We start from the raw sequence: 25992 nt of genomic DNA on the forward strand, positions 1-25992 counted from the left end.
ATGGTGATGGAGATTGTGGTTGCCCTGGATGATGATGGTTGGTGTTGTTGTTGTTGTTTAAGGGATATAATTTTAATTTTTTTAAAAAATTAATTTTGGAAACTAAAGTCATCTCTTTGATTGGTAGATAAATAGGTTGACTACTGATGCATTGGATCCGTTTTTATCTTTTTAGAATCTTTTCTGTTTTGTTTGCTAAAAATCTAAGTGTTACCCTTAGTTTTGTAACAAAATATATTTCACTATATACTAATATAATTACATTTATGAGTTGTTCGATATAATTAGGCTATTTTTGTTTAAAATTAAATTAATTAAATTGACCCAATAAATTTAATTAAAATAATTTGATTTTTTAGTTAGATCAAAAGTAAATGTGATTAAAACGATTAATTTGATTGGATTCAGTTTTGATTTTTTTCTAGTTAAATTGAATTAATTGATTTATGATTATAAGCATATATATATATATATATATTTTATATTTTCAATTATATTTATTGAAATATTTTAATATTTTTAACCATGTTTTTTATAAAAAATATTTTAGTGTTATTAAACTTATTGTATCGTTAAGATTTCATAATTAAATTTTATTTACTTTATAACTAGCATAGAACAAATGAAACTAAAAGAATTGGACTTTAATCTTAAAATTTTGGTTAGTTCGATTATCAATTGAATTAATCGATCCAATTTCATTAATTAGTTAATGTTTGATTTTCGTTCAATTTGATTAATTTAAGTAAATTAACCATTCGCATAAACTACCAAATGGACGTTAAAATAGCATTTTTCAATAAAAAAAGCTAGATAAACATATCTATATGGATCAACTTGATGACTTTGTGGCAAAAGGTTAATAGCGTAAAGTTTGTGTAGATAGTTGATTTTGATCATTATTTATTCTTAAAAGAATTGTTTAACAATGTAACGTTGTATAGAGAATAATGAGAACAACTAGAGAAAGTGAAACATTACTTCATGTAAAACAATTAGAATAAGTGAAATACTATTTCACGTAAATAACTAAAATAAGTAAAGTGCTACTTCACATAAAACAATTAGAATAAGTAGAGCATTACTCTATGTGGAGCAATAAATACAAGTATGACAATTATTTTGCATAAAATAACCACTTTACATAAATGACAGTGAAAGCAATCCAGAATAAGTAGTAGGATTCATGAGTTACTTTCATCTTGAGATGTTTCGAAGAGTTTAGCTTGGTAGCTCATATATGGAGATAGTTAAGAGGTTTTCCTCTTAACCTTTTCCAGAAGAACGAGTGTTTCTTCCTCTTACTTATTTTCGTGTACCTATTCACATTCCCATTCTTCTCTTGTATATGTTCACGTACACTTTTTCCTCATAACTTATTCTTGTATAGCTTTTTACATATACCTCTTTTCTATTACCTTTTATTCGAGAATAAGTCTTATTATGCCAAATTACTTCAAAGGTTATATAATGAGTTTCTAGCTGTTACTCATTATATGCAATGAAATCACCATTTTAATATCTACATAATGAGTTACAGTAACGATTACTCACATTAAAGTTCTTCATAGTAAGGTTATTCATTACGCACATTAAAGCTTATACTTGAATAATCGCCACTTCTGACACTATATATATAGCCTTAACAATTCGTTGGAGGGACTTTCTCGACTTTAAAGCTTAAACATTCTTACCCAGAGCTTTTTTCTCTAGCTTTCTTCTAATTAGTGCATTTTAGTTTCATTCTACTGCTTGCTTAGTCTTTACTTATCCTTAGTCATTACTTTATTTTTCATTAAGTCTCTTTAACCTACTATAACACTCAATACTTTAGAAACTGCTTCAATCTTCCTCTTCGTCGCCTCCGGTCCATCCTTTTTACTTGTTTGAAACGCTTTTTCTCTTTTTCACAAAAAAACCCTTTACATTTTGGCAATTCTATCGGGGAAGAGTGGTTGTATTAGGTAAAAGCTAACTAGAAAAACTTTGTGTTATAGGAAGAGATGGATAGTTCCCTATCACTTCTTGAATATAGAGGCTTGTGTAGAATATTTCACAAAAAGACGCAAGCAGGAGAGTTACTGATTGAGAACAACATGGTCCAGAAAAACCTGCTTCCTGCTCATGTATGATATTTCTATGACTTTGATTCTTCATTGCTTTATAAATTGCAATTCAACATTTGAAAAGAAAGAAATTCATATTCAGCCGCTAGTTTTATCGCTTATACTTTAACTGTAATTATATTATATTATTGGTTGCAAGCTTTATCATTTATTTTTTTACCATAGCTTGACATTCTTGCTTCAGTTGCAAACTTGACCATTTATATTTTGGGTGCAATGATATTTTTTTATAGGTCGCAAGCTTTATTGTTCATTCTTTGACTATAATTCATCATTCATATTCTAGTCGCTAACTTTATCGCTCATAATTTGGCTGTATGATATTATGTTATTAGCCGCAAGCTTTATGTGAAACCTTGTTTCGGGTAATGGCTGGCATGAGGACTCAATGGAGGTAATCCACCAAGCCCACATAAGCCTCATTTCATTATTCATCATATCATCAATCATTGGATCATTAAATGGTTCACATGAATTATACTTAAAATTCATAACACTATTATTTATGTACACAAAGCACTACATTTTGAAAAAGGATGTGTCATTACTTATAGCCGACATTTCATTAAGTTAACTATCATTTGCACCGCGTGGCTACATCATCATATGATGGACATTTTATTTATGCCCCGAATACACTGACATTTATACATATAAGGCTACATGGCCAATCAAATGACTTAACTAAGATTGGCTACCAGCGGAGTGACTTTGAGATGAGAATGATACTATTGAATGCCTTGGTCATTGAGCCTATCACGTTACGCACATGGATCCCTCACGCGTCTATATCTCGAGTAGCTTTGAATCTACAAAACATGAAAGTTTAAAAAAAAAACTTGAGTACAATTACTCAATTAAGGATATAGAGGGGAATAAGCAACAACTTTAAAAGTTTATAAATAATGTACATTTTCTTGAAAACATGCACATCTTTCCTAAACAAAACCGTGATGCATTTAGGTTTCCACCAAATAAAACTTACTTGTATAACTTTAACTCATCTGTTGGTGTCAAGCTCGTAACTTACATGCAAATTCAACAATAATGAACTATAATGTGCTAAAAGATAATAAATGGGCGGACTTCCTAGGAGGCTTTTAAATTTTACCTAGCTTAGTTCAATATCTCAATCTAAAGTGCGGAATCTTATGCATATGTATACATTTCAGGGCTATCCAAGCCTTTCTTATATTTATTTTTTGCACTTATAGCCTTAACTGTCATTTACCTTTCTTGGTTTTCTACTTGAATACGTAAACCTTAAATAATTGGGTATTACTCATCAAACGTGCTTAAACATTACATAAACCTTAAAATAATTAGGTCTTACCCATCAAAACATACATAAACATTATATACATCATTTAAAATTATAGCAAAATGCATACTTAACTTTCATCATTATGCACGTATTTCCTATGATATTATTGGCTCCACCAAGGCTAAATGCACATTTAGGGTACTTCAACCCTTACTTCAATCAAGTACTCTGACTCCTTTTGTACACCAGTGGCATCTTTCAATGCCTCACCATTGATTACATAATCCCAGTTTTATATGTGGCCCCATTGCGGCCATGCAATGTATCATCAAACATAACAATTACATAATATATCATTCACATCGAATAAAACATAACATCATGTCTACATAACTTAGCATTTAGTCATCAATCATTATATCCACATGACATGTAGCTAAGCTACCATGCCCTTCAGTGCACATCAATTCATAACCAATAATAACTTAGCATATACTTATATGGCTAAACACATATGCTTATGTGTATGAACATTCATCCTCACCTTGGGTTCACATAACAACATAGAATTCAATTTAAAACGGTTTGTTCCCATGCATTTTTCTATAAAATTATTTACATAACATCATACTTTGAAAACCTTATTTCATACTTTTCCAAAACTATTTGGATGTAATACCCACTCACCTAATGGCTGTTTGCATAGTAGTTTAGCCAATCATGCTTATCACAGCAACTATTCAAGCTCTTTAACTACTAGACTTTAAGCTCTAATGCAATTTAGCATTAAACCATGATATAATAATCAATACATATTCAAGTACTCAACATTTCTCAAGCTCATTTTTACTTGAAATTTTGTTAACACATTCTTGCTACATCTCAACTCTAACTTAGTTCAATTATGTTGCTAGGAACACAATTCACATAAGGCTTACCTCTTTTCCAGCTTACTCCTTGAGCTTCTTAATGTTTTCTAGCACTTCACTGGCATTCATAAACATTCATAAATTTTCAGCATTGATTTACTAAATTAAACTAATTTCTTATATTTCAACTATCATCTTTAAACCACAATTTATGCCAAACATTCAAGCATTCTAACCTTTACCTTGGTGGCTTAAATTTAGCTAAACAAAACCTCTAGAATTTCTCCAACCAAGGAAAATAGCTTGCTGCAACATAACCAAAGTAAAATTTTCAACCGCTCAAACTAGAGCTCATGCACTAAGGGAGCTTGTTCTTACATCAATTATCCATTTTCTAGCCTTAAATTATTGGTTTTTAGAGTTCAAACATCAGGAAAGAAGCCTAAAGAACATTCGGGCAAGAGGAAAACAAGTTAGCTTGCAACAACTTAAGGAGCATGAATAACAAAGTGGAATAAAAGAATGAAAGCCTTGTAATAGCCTCCGTTCTATACTTAGGTGTGAATAATAAAGTGGGTAACCTTGGTTTGTCCACCCAAGTTAGGCTAATTACCCATTAGCCCTTACTTTTTTTACTTTATTTACATAATTCACTCTCTACCTTATTTTTCTTTTCAATTTATTCTCTCAAATATTTTTTTTAGTTTTAATTTGGTCATTTAACTTTTTTTATTTTCAATTTGGTCTTCTAATTTTTTTATTTTCAGTTTGGTCCTTCAACATTTTCATGCTTTTCAATTTAGTCTCTCTTCCAAAGTTTGTCCAAGACATACACAACAGTTCAAGGATATTACTTGTTATCCTTGGAAACTTAGAATCACAAACCAAGCATATTAAGTCATAACCTTGGAAGCTACAACTCAAGGATATTGAATATTATCGTTGGTAACTTAAAACCACAACACAAGGATATTGGGTATTATCTTGGTACTACAAATTCAAAGATTCTGCCTATTATCCTTGAAAACTTAAAATCACAGTTCCAAGGATTCTGCTTATTATCCTTAGAAACTTAGCATTATAAACTCAAGGATTTCAAATGCCAAGAACATTTCCACTTGACCTTACATAGTTTAATCATCAAACATACCTTTAAACTCATCAAAATACATCTCCAAGGATAATCAATTCCTTGTCAATCCTTTGGACATTTAATTTCAATCAAGTTAAGCCCCACTATGGTCTGTTTCTATTTTACTGCATGCAAACTCTCATCATGCGTATATTCATTCATTCATTTTCTATTTATGTCCAATATGCACAAGTCATACTCAATATGAACAAGCTCAAGTGTGCATATGTTTACATCTCACATCTCATGTTCTAATGACTGACAACATACTTTACCTTATTTTATCATGCATATGAATACATATTTACATATTCACATATGGTTATTTAGTTTCTGCCTCTTTGGCATTAAACATTCTTATGCTTTACAAGTTCTTATTACACGATTTTTCATGCATTAACTCATGTGCACATATGGCGTCATAACATATACTCAATAAATTCAGCATATTTCAATCACAATTGCAATAATAGTTCGCGACATATATGTATAGATGCAATCACTCATCAACCATATGTATTTCTATTTACCTTTAGGCAAACCTTGTTTTCATTCTTGAATTCCTTTACATAGGTTGGGGCGTTACACTTTATTGCTAATTTCTTAGCCTTAACCTATTACTCACAAATTGGTCTCAACTCTTACGTTTATGTATTGAAAGGGTTGAATTAATCTCCTTCACGTTAGGTTCGGGTTAACCTCCTTGATGTAAAGTTTAGAGTTCCCGTTTAGGTGCATACAATAATGAGAAATGTAAATAAGTACGCAACATGTGCGTATAACATTATTATTATTGCAAAACGAAAAAAGGATAAGATTAGTAAAATACTAGCTCAATAAGTTTTTTTTTTAAAAAAAAAAAGAAAAGAAAAGCAAAAGATTAGCCAATTGCATATTCTATAAAGAAGAGTCATTGGCAAAGGCATTTAATTGTTCTCGCACTTCAGCGTCATGTTTTCTCAATGAAGCTATCTTCGTTGCATTGTCTTCTAACTCATTTTCCAAGGAAGACTTGTTAAGAAAAGCTTTAGTTATAGATCTACAATCATTGAGGTAATTAGGTTTGGATCCAATGTTATAGGAGTCATTGAAATCACTAAAGCTCTACCCAACACCTCAATCATTAAGCAAATTACATTTACATTCTTAAAAAAAGAGGTACTCCAAAAATCCCTTTCTATATTGAAAATACGCTCTAAGTACTCCACATACTCCGATGAAACTTGAACATCATGGAAGTTAACTTTCCTACCACTATGTTTAGTACGTGTTACTTGAGCGCTAGAAGCACTATTGGTATCTCCGTGTTTTGGCACTGAGGAAGAAGAAGCATCGGTGTAGAATGTACAAGTGTATTTATCTAATACACACAAGAAGGTTAGTGGGAATGAATCTGATTCTTTGGTGATACAATTGCATAGGATGCACTATGTATACAAAGAAACTGTAAAATTTTACAACGCCAAATGGCACAACACAATGTGACATATGCATATGATGCATACAAGGAGCAAAAACGGACTATAGTTGTATATAAGTAAAGTCATATACATCCTATTAAAAGGGCTCCAATAAAAAGATATTTAGATCATTAGTTCATGGAACTAATAAAGGGTTTTAAACATTGTTAATGTAATAATGGAGTCATACTAATAGAACTTGGGTCTCATTGGATCTAAATATATTAGTATGATAAGATGTTTGGACATCACACAGATATATAAAAGTAATTAACCACATTGAATGGCATAAACGAGTCTTCTTAGAAACATGATTACTAGATGGATTGGATCCATATATGATGAGATTGCAATTGGCTTTGTGCTAATGGGAAAATGTTGGAATGAGCCTTGCAACTAATTGGATTGGTCAAGACTTAGTTCCAACCATGCAATCATTTCATTCATATTGTATGATTAGAGGTTTTCATTAATCAATAAGACATTGATTATTATCATCATAAATTTATTGAATGAAGTCCATGAGATTAATATGCCTTGCAAAAGAATTGTAACGGATTATAATTATGAGATCCTTATGCATTAAAATAGAATCTCTAAATGTTCCTAGTCGATGTATCATTGAGACTAGATATCGATGATGCTTAAAGACTAGTATATGCTATATTCCTTACTTAGATGTAAGTAACCGATCTCATAAGTTGAAGTATAGAGATACTTGAAACTAAATGTAGGTGCTTGTTCTTGGAACAAGTTCATTGAATATGACTCGACATGAGAAATGCATTTGATATCTCACTTTAGTGTTTATGCAAATATTTTTCATGTATCAGTCGTATAAATACTTCTTAGACTTAAGACATTAGGTTGTCTTATATGCGAAGTGCTATATATTTGATCATATCTTTACAGGTCCTACAAATGATGCCAAATCAAGATATAGTTGGTTATAGCATGATGCATGTGAAGGCAAATGAGTGGTTAAGAGAAGAATCATTATCCCAAGTGATTCGGGGTACATATCCTAATGTTTTTTGGTTGGTATTAACTTATTGAAGTCCTTGGCCAAGGCGACTTTAAAATTATGAAAGAAGTTTAATGAGTCTCTACAAAGCTAATAACCTAATTTCAAGAACGAATATGGAGATCAATGATAGTAGACATTGCACCATACTCTTATTATCTCTGAGATATATAATGAGGAATTAATTACACTGATAGATTGTACACTGAAAGGTTGTCAAAAAACTTTGTGACTCTCTTAATAATTGGGTAGCCATGATGCATTGCTAGATGCCAATCTTAGTTTATGAAATTGATTTAATTAATATATAATGAATATGATTCATTTAAATTTAATTAATAAATATTATAATTCAATTTTATTGCCAATATGTTAGAAACTTAATAGGTCACACACAATAAATTGCATTTGGATTAAATTGGGAGTGTGACGATTTATGTTGGACTTAAATCATACACTAGGTTTTAATCTCCAAAGGACTTAATTAAAATAATGTAATTAAGTGTTAGGCCAATATTATAAATAGTTATAATATTGAAGCCTTAATTGCAAACAAACAAAAGAGGTTAGTTTGAATTTTAATCTCCAAGGACTTAATTAAAAGAGTTTAATTAAGTATTGGGCCAATATTATAAATGGTTATAATACTAAGACCTTAATCATAATTAAAGGAGTTAATTTGACCTAGGTATAAAAGTCATTTTTAACTACTCCTCATACATAGTTTTTTTTTTAGTTTTGTTAAAAAAACTAACAAAGAAAAACCTCTCTAACTACCGCTCCTTAAGAGAGAATTCCTTGAGTAGAAATCCTCTTGTGATTTAGCCAAAAAGTAAGTGGGAAAAAAGGACAAGTTGTTGTTTACTTTGCTAGCACAAGGCGTAGTTGAAAGCTCTCACTTGGTGAAGGTTCAAGTGCAATCGTGTGTGAGATCATTAGAAGCCAAACACTTTGGTGGCTTTGCTTTTTCCACTTCCTTGTGTTGTTTTGTGTTTTTTGAAGTGGTTTTTGCCATCGTGATTGCTACATCACTTCGTTAAGTAAAATTTTTAGACCACATCCTTGATGTTTTTGTTTATATTAAAACCACCAAAGAGATCCATGGTAGATGGCCTGATCTAGGTCAATTTATAGTTTTCATTTCCACTGTGTATGATATGATCAATTATTTTGTTTTCATATCGTTCCCAACATATAGAGCTTTCACAATTTATCGAAAAGACCTTCTTGGCTCCAAAGCTTAAACATTCTCACCAGAGCTTCTTTCTCTAGCCTTTTTCTATTTGGTGCTTCTTAGTTTCACTCCATCACTTGCCAATTCTTTACTTATCCTCAATCATTACGTTACTATTCATCTAATCTTTTCCACTTACCACAACAATTAGTACTTTAGGACCTGCTTTAATCTTTCTATTTGCTGCCTTTAATACATCCATTTTACTTGTTTGCAAAGCTTCTTCTCCTTTTCACAAAAAAACCCCTTTACAATTTGTAGACTCAAACAAGCTATTTGTGGCATAAAGTAATCATTCAGATGATGTTATATCAAATTAAATCATGTCATTATTCATAATAGATTTATGATGATTGAAGAAGATTATTATGTGTATATTAAATGGTCCAAAGGAAGTTTTATCATCTTGTCATTACATATTTATGACGTATTATTGGTAGGAAATGATAAGGAGATGATTGTTGTAGCTAAAAAGTAAATGTTGTCATATTTGGAGATAAAAGACCAGGGTGAAACAAATTATAAGCTCAAAGCTAAGATCCTAAAGGATTGTTAAAAGAGAATTCTTGGTTTGTCTTAAGTGACATATTTCTTGACGTTTCCAGATGCATAACTGCAAATCAACCGATGCTTTTTATCATAAAAGGCAAAACCTTGAGTGAGTCGTGACATGGCACCTAAGACTCTAGAAGAACAAAAACAATTGCTCTTGTTCCTTATTTAAGTGTTATTGGCAGCCTCATGTTCTTCGCGACGTGTACTAGACCTATATTAGCTTTGCAGTTTGTTTGATTAGTAAATTCTAATCAATCCTTTGAGTTGCTCTTAGAAAGCAATCAAAATGACATTACGCCGTCTTAAAAGAACTATGAATTACATATTATGCTATCAAGGTTCAAACCAAATTTAAATGACTATAGTGATGCTGATTCAGGATGTGGTTTAGATGAGCACAAATCAACCTTAGGGTATGCATTCTTGCTCAATGGTGATTCTATCTCATGGAGCAACAAGAAACAATCTTGCACTACTTTATCCACTACAGAAGTAGATTTTATAGCTTGTTCAATGACCAAACAAGAAACTGTTTGGTTGAGGCAATTTTTTTCAATATCTTGATGTAACTTGTTACACCTCAATTCGAGTGACCATTCATTATGATAATATGACTGTAATTATTTTAATTAAAGATCTCGAATATCATAATAGAATGGAAACACATTAGCATGCAAAATAGCTTCATTAGAGATTTATTTGCGCAAGAAGAAGTTATCCTACAACGTTTTTCAATTAGTCATCTTTTTTTTTTTGAAAGATGTTTCAACTAGTCATATGATTGCAAATCTTTTGGCTAAACTCATTCCAAGGGATGCACGTATGACTCATGTTAGCTATTTAGGACTTCATAGATGGTGATTGTTTTATTTGATCATTTGTGTCAAATTTTGGGGAGATTAATAGTATTTATGCATTTTTATTCCATTGTAATATCATATATGTCTATATATAGTAATTGGTACATAAGATATAAACATTAGACATAATGTTCAATAAAACTTTTGAATTATTCAAGAAAATTCAACTAAATCTTTATTCTTTTATTACGTTCAATTAAGCACTTATATTTTTTTATTTTAAATCAAATAAACCTTTATGAATAATGATTAATTAATTATCATTAGTTAAAATGTCATTTGTCATTTTATACTTATATGACACTGATGTAGAAGGCAAAAAAATATCACATGATCATATTATCATGCCACATCATCATCAATTATGATATGTCAACATACCACGTGATATAAAATGACAAATGATATTTCAACTAAGTTAACCATTAATTATAAGAGTTAATTTAACTTAAATAAAAATATAAAAATATATTTGACTCAAAATAAAAGTATAAGAATTTGATTAAACGTAATAAAAGAATAAAAACTTATTTGATTTTTTTTTAAATAATTTAAAAAAAAAGTATGTCAATAGGTTTAAGATTGGCTCACTCACAGAGTAATTGCCTTCGGCACTAGTGAAGGCGGAGTAATGATAAGATATAAACCGCTAGCAGTTTAAGATAAGAAATAGAGTTTGCAATGTCGTCCAGGTTAAAACCAAGATAAGATCCACACAATAAACAGTAACTGTGTTATACTAGACAAACATTTATCCTTAAAAAGGGAGATCAATTGGTTTACAGTCATTTATAAAATCCTGAAAGCAATCAATTTTCCTTTCTGCCTTGGAACTTGCCTCCCATCTATTTCCATATTATCCTTGACATCATTGGAGTCTCCTATGCACGTCCATGGAACATCCGGTAGATTAGCCTTCCTCTTAATGCTTTCCCACAACTCTCTTCTTTCCTCAGAATCTGGAATCCAGCACATCTTGCACACAACTCCAGCACCCTCCATTGTTAGCAGAGAGTCAATCAAGTTTTTTTTTTTTTTTTTTGAAGCATCCCTCACTTTCAATTGAACTTTCTTGTTCCACCAGTTATACCTCCTGGATCTACATAAAAACACTTATCAAATTTTCACCTTGCTTCTTACTATTGCCAATCCTGTTGAGTTGGACTTTTAACAAAATTGGATCACCTTTGATTTGGATGAATTTGGGTCACCTTCATTAGATGCTAAGGTGGCAATCATATTCTTCAAGTTCAAATGAGTTTTGGATTTTAGTTTCAAGTCTTGAGTTGTTGAATTTTTTAAAGTCAATCAAGCTGGGTCAATTTCACTTTTGTCCAAATGCAAATCAGACAAAAAATAATTGTTTCTGTTGTAAATTATTAAGAATTCCTGTTTTGTGTTTCTTTCCTTCTTCAGATTTCACATACTTCCGAAGCAAAAGCTATGCTACCCGTAACACTACCCACTTATCGCCAAGCCAAGATGAATAAAGCTGCCTAAGCTTTCATTCTAAGAAAGTTATTACTTAAGAGTCCTTAAACAAGGAGAAAGAAAAGGAAAGCTTATTTTCCTTCTCTCCAAACAAAAAGAGGAGAAAGAACAAAAATAAGAAAAGAGGCCAACTTCTCAAGGTATTGGTTCCTATCTTAAGTAGGGGTGACCAAAGCCACCACCATTAATCTTAGAAGGAAAAAGAAGTTGAGCAAACATTAATATGCTTCATGGGGTTTGTAACATCCTTGCCGCCGGCGTGCTTGACGAATTCTTCTGGGGAAAGAAAGTTGCCATGGCAAACACAAACTATACTCACCTGTCCTTTCATGTATTTGTATAGAAAGCCTTCAATTTTCCTCCCATTGGGACCATCTCCAGTAGTAGTTACACTAGGCATTTTTTTCATCACATTCATCCCATAATCTTGAATGTAACCATTAGAAAGTTCAGCCTTCTTTGTTGGATTCTCAGACTTAGTTTCAGCAGGCTTGAGCTTGACAGATTTTTCATCAGATGTTGTCTCAAAAGTGATCGCTGGTTCTGCCTTTATTGGCTTGGAGGTTGATTTGTATTCGCTTGGACCGTTAGATGTACCCGAGCCTTCTAGTCCTGCATTCAATTTATGCAATCTAATTTAGATATCATTTAGGGAAAAATATCCAAAGATGGTGAAAAACTAAGTGATACGTGACAAGAAAATAAAAAGGCATGTCGATGCTTTGAAAGCAGGGAAATTTCACTGCCAAGTCCATTCCACAGAGTAAGCTACATGAGAACACACACGCTATAAAGATGTAACTTGAATCAGCATTTTACTGATGGTGATCAGACTAAAAAGGACAAGGACAACATATATCTGAAGGGACAAAAAGTAATACATAACTATTGTTCATGTGAAAACCTTGTTTTGTAGGTTCCATCTGAATCTAAGAAGACGGAACTGCTGATTGCTACCTTTTGGCCACCTGTCACTATGAGAGGTTTATATATAGATTCAATTCTCATAATAGAGCTCCTCAATTATATTTGCAAGGACAGGCAATGAAGATTCTCTTCTTTCTCATCCAGCATTTACTTTATTTGTCTGCCATATTTCAGCAATTTTGCTAATGCACTGATGGCAGTACTTCATCTCTATATATGGACATAATGTGCTTTTCTGAATTTTAAAACCATATCTTAAAATGGACTCTTAAAAAACAACAAAAGAACATCATAAGAAAAGAAAATGGAAATGTTCAAAGAACAATTATGAAGAGGAACGAAAGCGATAAATCAGGAATTATGCAATTATGAAGAGAAATCAAGACTTCTGCCTTGGGTGTACAAGAGCATTATCTGTAATACAAGGTAGAGATGTAAAAAAATAGTGCAGCACGTATACAGGATTAGGAGGGAATGACAAAAAAGCAAGCACCATTAAGGTCTATAAACTTTTACGGTATGTCAAATTGATCATACTGGCAAAGAATTGGGGTTCAAATGTCTAGGAAAGTAAATACATCAGAGACCTAGAGCTGATTCATAAGCATTGTAGATAGAAACTTCTTACATCATCTATTTCTGCTTTAAGGGTTTCAGTACCATCGCTTCTGAATCAATCAATATGTTCTAAGAAAATCACCAAAAGTGATTCATAATTTTAATGAATACATACTCTCCTTTGAAACAAAGTGTCTGTCCAATTCATAGAACATGTTACAGTACCTAAAATTCTATTCAAAACGCTTGAGATCCTGCAATGGTAGAAGACTTTGACCCCTATTATGTGAATATCACATGCATGAGATACTTGCAACACTTAGGCAATTTGGATTTTAGGATCGGACCATTAATATAATGTATTTATTCTCTTTCACCAACACGTGATAGGGTTTAAATAGTCTATTACATATTACCAGTTTCTGTTTCTGTAGATACATGATATAAACCTTAAGACTTCTTTCTTATAATTTGTTGGCTTTTAGAAGAATTCAACGTCTGATTTCATCAATTTGTACTCTTTAATGTCACTAAGATGAAGATTCTTTGGTCATTCTTTTGTGATCAATTCATTGTTAGATTCAGATTCTTTCTTGTTTTTGCTGGCTTGCATATAAACTTAAGATCAGAGTCAAACATTTCTTCTGTTCGCCACTAAAAGGATTTAGATTCTTGGATCATCTTGCATGTCAATGCACAGAAATTCCCTCGAGGTTCATTAAAAGTTTCCTTTTAGTTTTATGTCCAAAACTATATATGCAGAATAACAGTGAATTTGTCAAGTGCATAACAAACAAGATACCAAGTATTATTTCATAAATTCTTAAAGTACTGATTGTTGCCTATCTTAGTTATATTGTATTTAATTTTAGCTAAAACAAATAGTTGCCTACTCCTTTCTTATCAGCTATCTGTTCAAACAAAATTCAATAGGAAGGTAATACATATATTTTGGCTAAAAAATCTATATAAATTGGTCAAAATAAGAAATGAAATTTCAAAATCTTTTAACCAAAAAGAAATTGCCAACCATTATTATAGGTCAAATTTCTCTACATATAACAAAAGAACAAAGCAACTTAAGTCTCTAAACAGCTAGAATCCCACAGTAATCCAACATTACAATTTCCAAGCCTACAAAATGCCAGAATTATAGCATACAAAATAAAAACCATCATCACCACTAACTCCTAGAAACTAAGAAAGAGAGGGTAAGGAGAATATGATACCTTCCAATTTTCGGAAACCTTCCTTTATCTTATCAATGGCCCTATTGAGTGCAGGACTTTTAGCCGCAGAAGCTGCTGCCCAAGCAGGAATTTTAGAAGGTGAAGATGGTGGTCCCTCTGTTACCAACTTGTCTTTCTCACTGGCTTTCTTGGCATTCCTCTGCTTCTCTACAACCCTTTTCTTGGCCTCAACTCTCCTCATTATCCTTAGCTCCTTCACATTCACCGGTCTCTTACTCCTTTCTACTTGTGCAGGCAATGAACAAGACCTTGCCAATGAAAGAAAACTTTTTGGCAATGACTTTTGGAACTCACTAGAACTTCTATTAAGGGTTACCACTCCTGCCATGGAAGATGATCTAGTTAAAGGCTTTTCTTTGGTGTTGCCACTGTAGATTCCTCCAAGTGAGAGCCTTAGATTGAGGTCTAGTTCTGGGGGTCTCTTGTTGGGGTTGGATTGGGTTTGTTTCCGACTAATTTGGTCTGGTGAAAATCTTTGAAGAAAGTTCCTTGGTTGTTGTTTGTCTTGAAATGAAAAGTTGGTTTGATCAACCTTGTCTCGTATTACTTTTGCTTCTCCCATTAGAAAAAGTTAAAGAACTGAACTTGAAATAAGTACTCTTAGGTTCCACCTTCTATCCAAAGGAAACATAAAAAGAAAAAGGAAGAGAAATGATCAGTGAAAGGATAGATTCATAAATTTCAGCAGAAAGGCCAAAATCAAAAGGAGAAAGACTGATAATTTAAGAGGAACCAACTAAAAGCTAACAAGATGAATACTAAAGGGCAAGCCATTAAACTAGAGTAAAATTGACAAAGAAAAGCAGGCTGAAATATCAGTAGAAATGAGCATACAAAGCTGAAAAACTATACAGTAGCTGAAAATAATAACAATATAAAAAAGGAGAAGAAGATAATGAGAGAAACAGTAAGAAAGGTGGCAAACCCAGACAAGCTTACATGGGGAATGTAAGTGATGAAAATGCAGCAACTGCTATATACTGCAAAGGAGTTGAATGCGACTGAGTATGGAAGAGTTGATTGGAGAGAGAGAGAGAGACAGAGAGAAGAGATTAAATTGAGAAGAAAGAGAAGAGTGATTGTTTTCTTGGATAACCATATGGGGAGCACTTTTGTTGTGATTATTATATAGACAAATAAAAAGGACAGCACAGCTCAGAGAGACCACACGTGGTAATCAGTGGAGAGAGAGAAAGGAAAAGGAAGATGTCAAGTACGGTTACTCTTCCCCCTGCTTCTGTCTCTCTTCTCTTTCTCTGTCTCTCAGTGTTGCAAGTAGCACCGACTCTCGTTTCAAAAGGGACTTCAAGCAAGACACTTGCTCAGAACCTCCCTCATTGTCTGGGGTTTGTTTGTAATTTCAACTACAATTGTAGGACAATCAAGTCAAAGTATTACTAAGTCTTATGATTTCAAAAGCATGAGACACGTGTCAAAAGCATGCCACACCTTGTCATGCAGCAAAGTACACTAGGTTGGGTTTGGCTGCTTCTCTACTATGGTATCCTAAGCAGCTATGGTGCTACACCTATGCATTTTTGCCTCGCAAGTTATCATTCAATAACTTGGAAGCCGCTTACAACGGGACCACTAGCCTGTTTAGCCTTGCGATGCGTTTAGGATGTAAAATTTTTTTTAATTGAGTTGCAAATATTTTATAAAATAGATATATAATAATAATTATATTATTATATTTAATTATTAATATATTGATATGTATAAAATATATAACTGTTGTTATTTGTAGTTATTATTATGATATTTGTGGTGGTATTTTTATATAAAAATACCCCTATAAACAATTTCATGTTAAAACAAAATTTTAAATAAAATCTCTAAACTTACCATAGAATATGTAGTAACTTGTTTTTCTTAAAATTCTATCTTTAGTTAGCATCACTTTTTACTTTTACCATTGAAAAATATAATATGTAGTAATTCAATTTCTCTCAAAATTCTATCTTTAACTAGCTGATATACACCACTTTTCATTAGTTATATTTAATATTTAAAACATAGAATATGTAGTAACTCAAACTCTCTCAAAACCGTATCTCTAGTTAGCTTATATACACCCCATTACATTAGTTACATTTAACACTGAAAAATGATATGAGAGTAATAAATAATGAAATAAAAAAAATTATTTTTCATAAATAATCACATGTAAAAAGTTGAAAAAAATCTAGAACATCAATTGTGAGGGAAAAAAAATCTAATCCAAATCCAACCCCAAACCTTAAACTCATGCCCAAAAGCCCAACTAACCACAAACCAATCTCATTGACCTCAAGCCCACGCCCCAACTACCACATGTCAAACTAAGAACACGGTGAAGTGTCAAGTCAAAAACCCTTTAGAACTTTCTTTAAACATAACAAGCTCTTTTTGGTTATTCGTAATTTTCAATTCTCAATTTGCTGTAAAAAGCTCACTTAAGATTATTTATTAGCTTAAATAGAGCGCCTACATGCATGCAAGTATTTTCTCTTTTTTTTTCATAGTCAAGTTGATTTAGTGATCTAAAATGCATGTATGCGTTTCATTTTTTTAATAGTCAAGTTGATTTAGTGATTTGAAGTTGTATAATAAGCTATGTGCTTGTTTGCTAATGATGAAGCAAAATAGTGTAACTGTACAAATTATATTACTTCTTTTTGCTACTCATTTTTTTTAACTTTTTTCTCTTGTTTATGCTTATAAATTTTAGATGATAAGATAGACTTGAAATGAGGTATTCAAGTAATGTCAAATTTTATGTGTGTTTAAGAGAAAATATATTTTTTGATTGTTGAAAACATTCACTTTGAAAATTTTATGAGATTCGTGTACCTTTATATGGTTATCATAAAAGAAATACTGAAATAAAAGTAAGCAAGCTCATATTTTGAATTTAATTGATTTTCATTTATTAAGTTGTCAAGAATTTTTTTATATTATTAAAAAATTTATAAAATGAGATTGACAGAGTAGTTGGCCTTGTCAAATAGTTAAAACCAATACAAATGTCATTTCACCTAGAAGTGAACCTCTTACAAAGTAATTGACTTTTGGATTTGGGCTTTATTTTCAATTTTTTAAAATGTTAAAATTTTGAATATGTTAATAATTGTAATAAACTTTATGTAGATGTGTTTAGATTTAAATTGGATGCTGGGAAAGGGAAAAGAAAATATGGATGGAGAAAAAAAGAAAAGAAAAAAGTTGAATCGAAACAACATGAGATTTGTAATTGAGAGGTGGCAATTGTGGTGGTAGGGGAGCGTGATGATGACGCGTAGGGGGAGAGGAGTGGCAATGACCAATAGCATGATCCTTACGCCCTTTCCTTGTAACAATGTCGGTAGACAGATTTACTTAGACGGAGCCAAGTGTCAAGCAAGGGAGCCCTTTGGGGCTTCTTTTAAATATAGTTATTATAGATGTCGTTTGTCCCTCTACAACTACACAATTTTACCATTCCTCAAATGTGCGGCTTGTTTTCTTTTTTCTCAAATAAGATCTTGTATTAAAGTATTTGTGTGGGTGGCAATTTTTTTTTTCAGCTTTTAATTATTAAAGCTTTTTTAAAGACAAATTTGATATTTATATGATCATTTATTTAATAAATCTTATTTTTCTATTCTCAATATTCAAATATAAAATTTTCAAATTAAGATTCGGTCCTTAATTACTAAAATATTTTTTTGAAAATTATAATTAACCAGTCACATGGATCGAAAATTATGAAAAAAAAAAGACAAAATGCTTAAGTAAGCTTCTAAACTATTAAATTAATTCAAATAAGTTTTTATTTTTTTATTATATTCAATCAAGTCCATGTATTTTTATTTTTGGTCAAATAAACTTTTATAACTAATGATTAAGCAATTGTTATTTGTCAAAATGTCACTTGTCATTTTATATCTACATAACACTGACATGATATTGATGTGGAGGTAAAAGAACCACATGATCATGTTATTGTGATAAATTTATGTTACGTTATCATCAATTATGATATATTAACATACTATATCAATATCAATTATAATATATTAGTATGTCATGTCAATATCACATAATATAATATGATAATAGATATTTTGAAGACAATGAAAGTATAAAAATTTATTTAAATATTCATGAATAATTTAAAATTTTTTTACATATTGTAAATAGTAGATTTTGCTTACTATTCATTCTCTTAAAAAATTGTTTTACAATGTAATGCTATACAAAGAATGACGAGAACAAGTGAAATACTACAACAAGCAGAACCACTAGAGCAAGTGAAGTACTACTTCATGCCGAATAACTATTTTGCATAAAATAACTACTTCACATTGATAACAATAAAAGCAACCCAAAATAAGTGTCAGAGTACATGGGTTACTCTCATATTAGCATATTTCGGAGAATTTGGCTTGGTGGCTCAAATGTAGAGCTAGTTAAGGGGTCTTCCTTTAAACTTTTTCTTAAAATATAAGTGTTTCACCTTCCTATCTTATTCTCATATACATATTCACGTATAACTCATTCTTTTATATCTTTTTACGTATACCTCTTCTTTATTACCTTTTACTAAAAAATAAGTCTTATTACACCCAATTATAGTAATGGTTACTCGCATTAAAACTTTTCATAATAATGTCATTCATTAGGCGCATTAAAACATATTCTTGAGTAACCACTACTTTTAGCACTATATATAAAGCCTCACAATTCATTTAGAGGGGCTCTACCTCAGAGAGCTAACACATTTTGCTCTAGATCTTCTTCTTGTAAATTATCTCTCTAATTCTCTTCTACTTGCCATGACATTTAGTACTTCAAGAACTACTTCGATCTTCCTCTCTGTTGCCTCTGATGCATCTTTTACTTGTTTGCAACACTTCCTCTCTCTATCACAAGAACCTTCTTTACATTTTGGCAACTCCACTAGGGAGGAATGATTGCATTAGGTAAAACCTTACTAGGAAAAACTTTATGTTACCGGAAGAAATGCACAGTTCTACTATCACTTCTGGAATATAGAGGCTTACATCAATTATTCCACAAGAAGATGCAAGCAGGAGAATTATCGATTGAGAATAATATAGTCCAAAACAACCCATTTCCCGCTCATGTATGATATTTCTATGACTTTAACTCTTCATTGGTTTATGAATTGCAATTTGACATTAAAAAAAATCATATTTAGCCTATCTTTATTGCTTATATTTTGGTTGTAATTATATTATATTATTAGTTGCAAGCTTTATCACTCATTCTTTGACCATAGTTTATCACTCTTACTTCAGTCGCAAGCTTTATCACTCGTATTTTGGCTGCAATGATATTTTTCTATTGGTAGCAAGCTTTATTTCTCATTTTTTGACTATAATTTATCATTCATATTCCAACCACTAGATTTATCACTTATAATTTAACTGCAATGATGTCATGTTATTGGCCGCATGCTTTATTGCTCATTTCTTAGCTTTAACTTATTACTCACAAATTAGCTATAGCTTTTATGATTACTTATTTAACGGGTTAAATTAATCTCCCTCACGTCAGGTTAAGGTTAACCTTCTTGATGTAAATTTGAGAGTTCCCTTTGGCCACATACAATGTGACATATGAATAAGTACACAACAGGCATATAATAATATTATTATTATTACAAAAAGAAAAAGAGATACGATATAGTAACGACAAAGTACTAGCTCAAATAAGCTTTCAAAAGATTAACCAATTACATATTCTATAAAAAAGAGCTACTATTGACATAGATATTTAGTTATTCTTGTACTTCAGCTTCATGCTTTCTTATTGAAGCTATCTTTGTTGCAATGTCTTCTAACTCTTTTTCCAAGGAAGACTTGTTGAGAAAAGTTTTGGCTTTAGATCTACAATCATTAAGGCATTCAAGTTTGAATCCAATATTACAAGCGTCGTCGAAATCGTGTAACACTAGTTGCAATTTTTTTGGTGAAGTATTCATTAGGAGAATAGGAAATCCTTAAAACTCTACCCAATACCTCCATTATTAAACAAATGACATCCATGTTGTTAAAAAAAGAGATACTCCAAAATTTCCCTTCTATATTAAAAATATGCTCCAAGTATTCCACGAACTCTGATGAAATTTGAAAATCATGGAAGTCAACTTTCCTACCACTCTATTCAGTATGTGCTACTTGAGTACTAGAAATACTATTGGCATCTTTGTGTGCTAACATTGGGGAGGAAGGAGCATGAGAATTAATCGGAGTAACTCTAGCATCATTAGTAACAACTCAAACATCATGAACAACCTTAATATTTGGAGTTGCTCCAACATTATCGATGACAACATCAAGAATAGCTCCAGCATCAACCCTAACATCAAGAGCAACCTCAATAGCAGGAATAACGTCAGTGTTGGGAATAACCTTAGTATCAGGAATAGCCTTATCTTGAGTAGCCTATGGTGTAAGAATAATCTCAATTTCAAAAAAAAAAATGAAACAACATCAACTAAAGTAACATTTTAATATTGTTCTTACTTGGTTTATATTGGAACTTTTAATGTGAAAGGGGAATAGAGCATCCAAATCAATGGAAACATCAAAGGGGTCTGTCAATACATTTGGTATTTTAAAATAAGTAGCAACACCCTCAACTTCAGCTTCAACGACATCAATAGACTCGTCATCTGTTTCATCATTACGTTTAGAGTCACAGTTTCTTCCTCAGTCTCAGCTTCAAAAGTCTCTTCCTCTTCAATCGAGTTAAGTTCTACTCTTATAGTTATTTCTCTCTATAAAAAAAATATATAATGAGGAATTGAATTTAAAAAAAATAGAAAAATAAGTAAATGATGAACTTACTTTCGATGCACATATTTTGTTTGATGAGTAAGAGCGTGAAAAACATCATTATCTTCTTCATTTACATTTCTTATCTTTTTAAGAGAAATCCAGTGCAAGGATACATCGGTATTACTTATAGGAGGAGTGTAAAAACAAGCTTTGAGATTAGCTAAATGCATAATAAAAGATCTTTATTCTTCAAGACACTCCCTTCAATAAGCAAACTAGCCAAAAGTGTGGATACCAACTCTATCAAAAGCTGAGATAGTATAACTCCTAAGTTTATCTAAATGGAGTTGAAGTCTTACCATGAGAAATGTAGAAATACAAGAAGAAAAACTGATAGATGAAGAAAAGTCAAGCGGAGCTGGTTGGTCAAACCCAAATTGGCGTGCCACTCTATAATGAGAATATACCTCGATAGAAAGAAAATCTCTATCTCCACCTAAAGTGGAACTCTTAATCATAGAAGGAAATTGGGAACTGTGAACCCATGAACAAAAGTTAATACCTTGTGAATTCATTCTTCCAGATTGTAGAAGGTGACAATCATAATAAATTTCAGGACCACCAAATCCATTTATAGGTTGCACATAAGGTTTGGGTTTGATTTCTTTTGTCACATCCATCACTTTAAGAACATTACCTTTCGAGAGTTGATCATGCCACGCCCAAGCTCTATAATTGTTCATGGATAAAGGGTTATTTACAGAAAAAGATGCAAAAAGATATGCATTGGACACAGGAGTGCAAATAACAAACCTTTCCCATAGGTATATTTGAATGAAAGAGGCATCCACATAAGTTAAAACTTTGTAACATCTAGCTGACTCGACAGTTTTTAGTTGGTACAAGTCTAGTCTTTTATATAGAGATCCTAAATATAGTAGAATAAGAGAAAAACGTATTCCCTTGATAATTTTTATTGCTAAAGGAATAACTGCTGGAGGAATACCATTATCTAGACACCATAGGAGTATGTGTCGTGCCAACCAAAAGATTGTTAAAGCCACTAGCTCGTGCTCATGGTTTGGGTACTCAGGAATACCAATTTCAATTCCCTTAACACTGAACTTTTTATAAAAAAAACCCCGACCCAATTGGAGAACCATGCAACCTTTGAAGTTTTACTCAGACTCGTGAGTAGATCAAAGAAAAAGTCTTGAATACATATCTTTTCTTCAGAAAGCTTGATAGAGTGAAAATCATGCTTCCCCATGCAAGAAAGTTCTAAGAGAACACACACATCTTCCAAAATAAAGGTAAATTCCTCCCTTGCTGTAATCATAGTATGAGAAAAGGTGTTTCACCTTGCAAGAATAACACACCATACATCCATCTTTTTTTCTCTACGAATATTGAGCTTGGAGGTGACACGTATAGCATCAAGTATTCCAATAGATTAGAGAAGTTTAACATAAGTAGGATTCTTCAACACCTTATTTATTCACTCATTCTAGCCATGAACAAATTCAGAATTAGAGCCTAACTTAGTTGCAAAAAGTGAAAACTCACTATGCTCAAACTTGAACTTCAGAATGGATAGTCCTAGAATACCACTTCTTTTATAAGGAGGTGCTATTTAGTATAATCTATTCCAATCATATCCAATAGTCTCAGAAGGATGTTCGTCAACTTGTTTGGCATAGACTTCTTCCCAAAAACGATATTCTCTTCTTTCTTTAATAATTTCATCTTCTTAGTTTTCAGGGATAGGAGGAAATTCACCACTCTTTCCTATTATAATTTTCTTGGAAGAATTACTTCAAAATTATTATTCTTCATTTTATGTGCAGTGGTTTTTTTCCTTGTTGCAGCATTTTCTGACTCATCATAATGGATCTTTAGAGAAAAACTATCACAACCTAATTTCCTGGGCCATGACCGGTGCATGAGCTCAATGAGCATAGCTCACTAAGCCCAAGCAAGCCTATCCATTTACCTTTGCTTAACAAATTTATCATATCATGCATACACACACACCTTTTCCCAGGTGTGAACATAGCCAAAACACAATGACATTATCGATAATAATATACATGCACTATACCAGTCATGTATTTAGCAATTTACATTGCATACACATATTCACATTGTTAGATTGTATTCACAATACAAAATGACCCATGACTTCTAGCAGAGACATTTACAATAAAAGAGATTACTATCGAATGCCAGACACATACTTAGGATATGCACTACGGGGACTCCTTGATCTAGGGTCCAATAGTCACCTGATCTGAAAACATGAATTTTTATAAAATGTGAGTACAATACTTAGTAAGTGAACAAGAAGGGAACAAGCATACTATAAGGAATGTTTATCGAAATCATGATGCATTCATTTTCTCAAAACCATGCAATTATTTTAGCTCTTTTAAACCCCTTATGTAAACCCCATATAACTAAATCACTTTACAAAAATCCATGCTCAACTATGGTACCAAAGAAATGGGAAATATGGCAAAAACCCACAAGTTAGCAAAATGGACAGAAAGGTTCTCGCTGTAGCGAAACAGAACAACAAGAGAAAAGTTTCCCTTCATTCAACAAAAAGGCCATCCTACTAAACCAACAAAATCAACATAAAACTCATGAAAATTCCTAAAGTGCAATGTATTAAATTTCACATATATGTCAACCATATATCACATTCATGAACTTTCATTTCATAAGTCTAGATATGCATAATCTGATAGACAAACATCAATATCATCATAATCACACCCGGCTCATGTACATCCCCCCACATCGTGCACATAGTCAGCACCATCGTGTGCATCTCCCCACATCGTGCACAATCAGTGCCACCGTGTACATCCCTCCACATCATGCACACGAGCACTATCATCATCTATCTCTCACGCCACCATCATCACCGGCATGTGCATCCCCCCACATCGTGCACACACACGGTTACAGTCATTATACACAATATCATTCATCATGCACAACACACACATATATATATCATCATATTGCAATAATACATGAATCCATAGCAATCGCATATCACAACATCAAACCATTTAACAAAAGCTTGTTCCCAAGGTACATTTTCTAAGACAAATTGGATAGAATCTTTCATATTCCCCAAAACAAGTTTGAAATGCAAGTCCACTCACCGATATCAAAAATTCGGATTCTAGGTGCACTCGGACTAATAGTCCTCAAACGCAATTCCTTTGCCTTTTTCGGACGTCTCACTACCTTGACAAATAACAAAGTCAAAGAATTTACTATATTGTCCCTAAATTGATATAAACTAATTTAAATTACTAATGCTTGATATGTAAATGCAAAAATACGTCCGATTACCGCTTAATCGCGGTATCGATTAAATTCGACCGATCACCCGATTAATTGGCGATTGTGTCCAAATCACCTCCAAATTAATTCATTTCTCCTCTAATACCTTAATTTACCACATACCATTTAAATAAAGCCAAATTCAGCATTAGAACCCTCACAGTTCCTTATAGAAAAATTTGGTCATTTGGTGCACTAGCATCGAATTTTTTTCTACATAACCGTTTCACCTTAATTCATCATTTTCCATGCCATTTTCCTTGAAATAAAAACAATCCCCCATTGATATTCAGCCCTCATGGTTCGACCAACAAGGAACCCTAGAGAAATTGAATATTTTTTTTGTGTTTTTGTTCATAACCATGCTTAACTATCCCTAAACACTAACATAATCTAAAATCAAATTATTCCAACAACAATTCCTCTTCCATACCCATTTTTCAGAATTGAATTCATCATGATAACTCAATATTCAACCATGGAAATCAAGAACAAAAGCATGAGTAAGCTAGGTATCAAGGAGAACTAAAGAAATTCTAACTTACCTAACTTGTTTCCTTGATTTCTTCACTTTTTCTTTGAATTTTCACCTAGGTTTTTCTTTTTTTTTCCCTTTGTTCTTCCTTTTTTCTTGTTGCTGGTTGCCTAGGCCGAATATGGTGAGAGAATTGGGGATTTAATGGGCTGATTTCTATAAAAAATAATAAAATAATCAATCATGCCACGTGTCACATGCTTATTGGCCTAATTTTTTAACTTTTTGACTTTTTCTTCTTAATTTTCCACCACAAATATTCTGGTATTTATCCAATCCTATCACAATTAAAATCCCTTGGTCTTGACAAGTGTTGGGGCGAAAAATTTACCGATTTGCCCCTAGGATAAAAAAAATTACGATTTTACCCCTATACTCTGAAATGTACCGAAATCACATTATTTTTACTTTTCAACCTCAAATAACACTAATATTGATCAATATTAATAAAATGGGGCAAAAATCGTTTTATAAAAATTCCCGTTTAGTCCTCTAGTGGTAAAATTACCATTTTACCCTTATGCTCTAAAATTACCGAGAATCACAATTTTTCACTGCTAAACACCATTTTATACTCCAA

The 25992-nt window shown here is 32.1% G+C and overlaps 1 protein-coding gene across 1 annotated transcript; it reads right to left on the reverse strand.

The window, feature by feature from the left end:
• LOC18604845 (ninja-family protein AFP3) lies at positions 12008-15849 on the reverse strand. Its single transcript, XM_018116968.1, has 3 exons — positions 15690-15849; positions 14730-15364; positions 12008-12627 (listed from the first exon to the last, which is right to left on the reverse strand). Exons 2-3 carry the CDS (start codon positions 15310-15312, stop codon positions 12206-12208), a joined length of 1005 nt encoding a protein of 334 aa, XP_017972457.1. The 5' UTR covers positions 15313-15364; positions 15690-15849; the 3' UTR covers positions 12008-12205.

Source organism: Theobroma cacao, chromosome 3, assembly GCF_000208745.1.
Source record: "Theobroma cacao cultivar B97-61/B2 chromosome 3, Criollo_cocoa_genome_V2, whole genome shotgun sequence".
Lineage (NCBI taxonomy): Eukaryota > Viridiplantae > Streptophyta > Magnoliopsida > Malvales > Malvaceae > Theobroma > Theobroma cacao.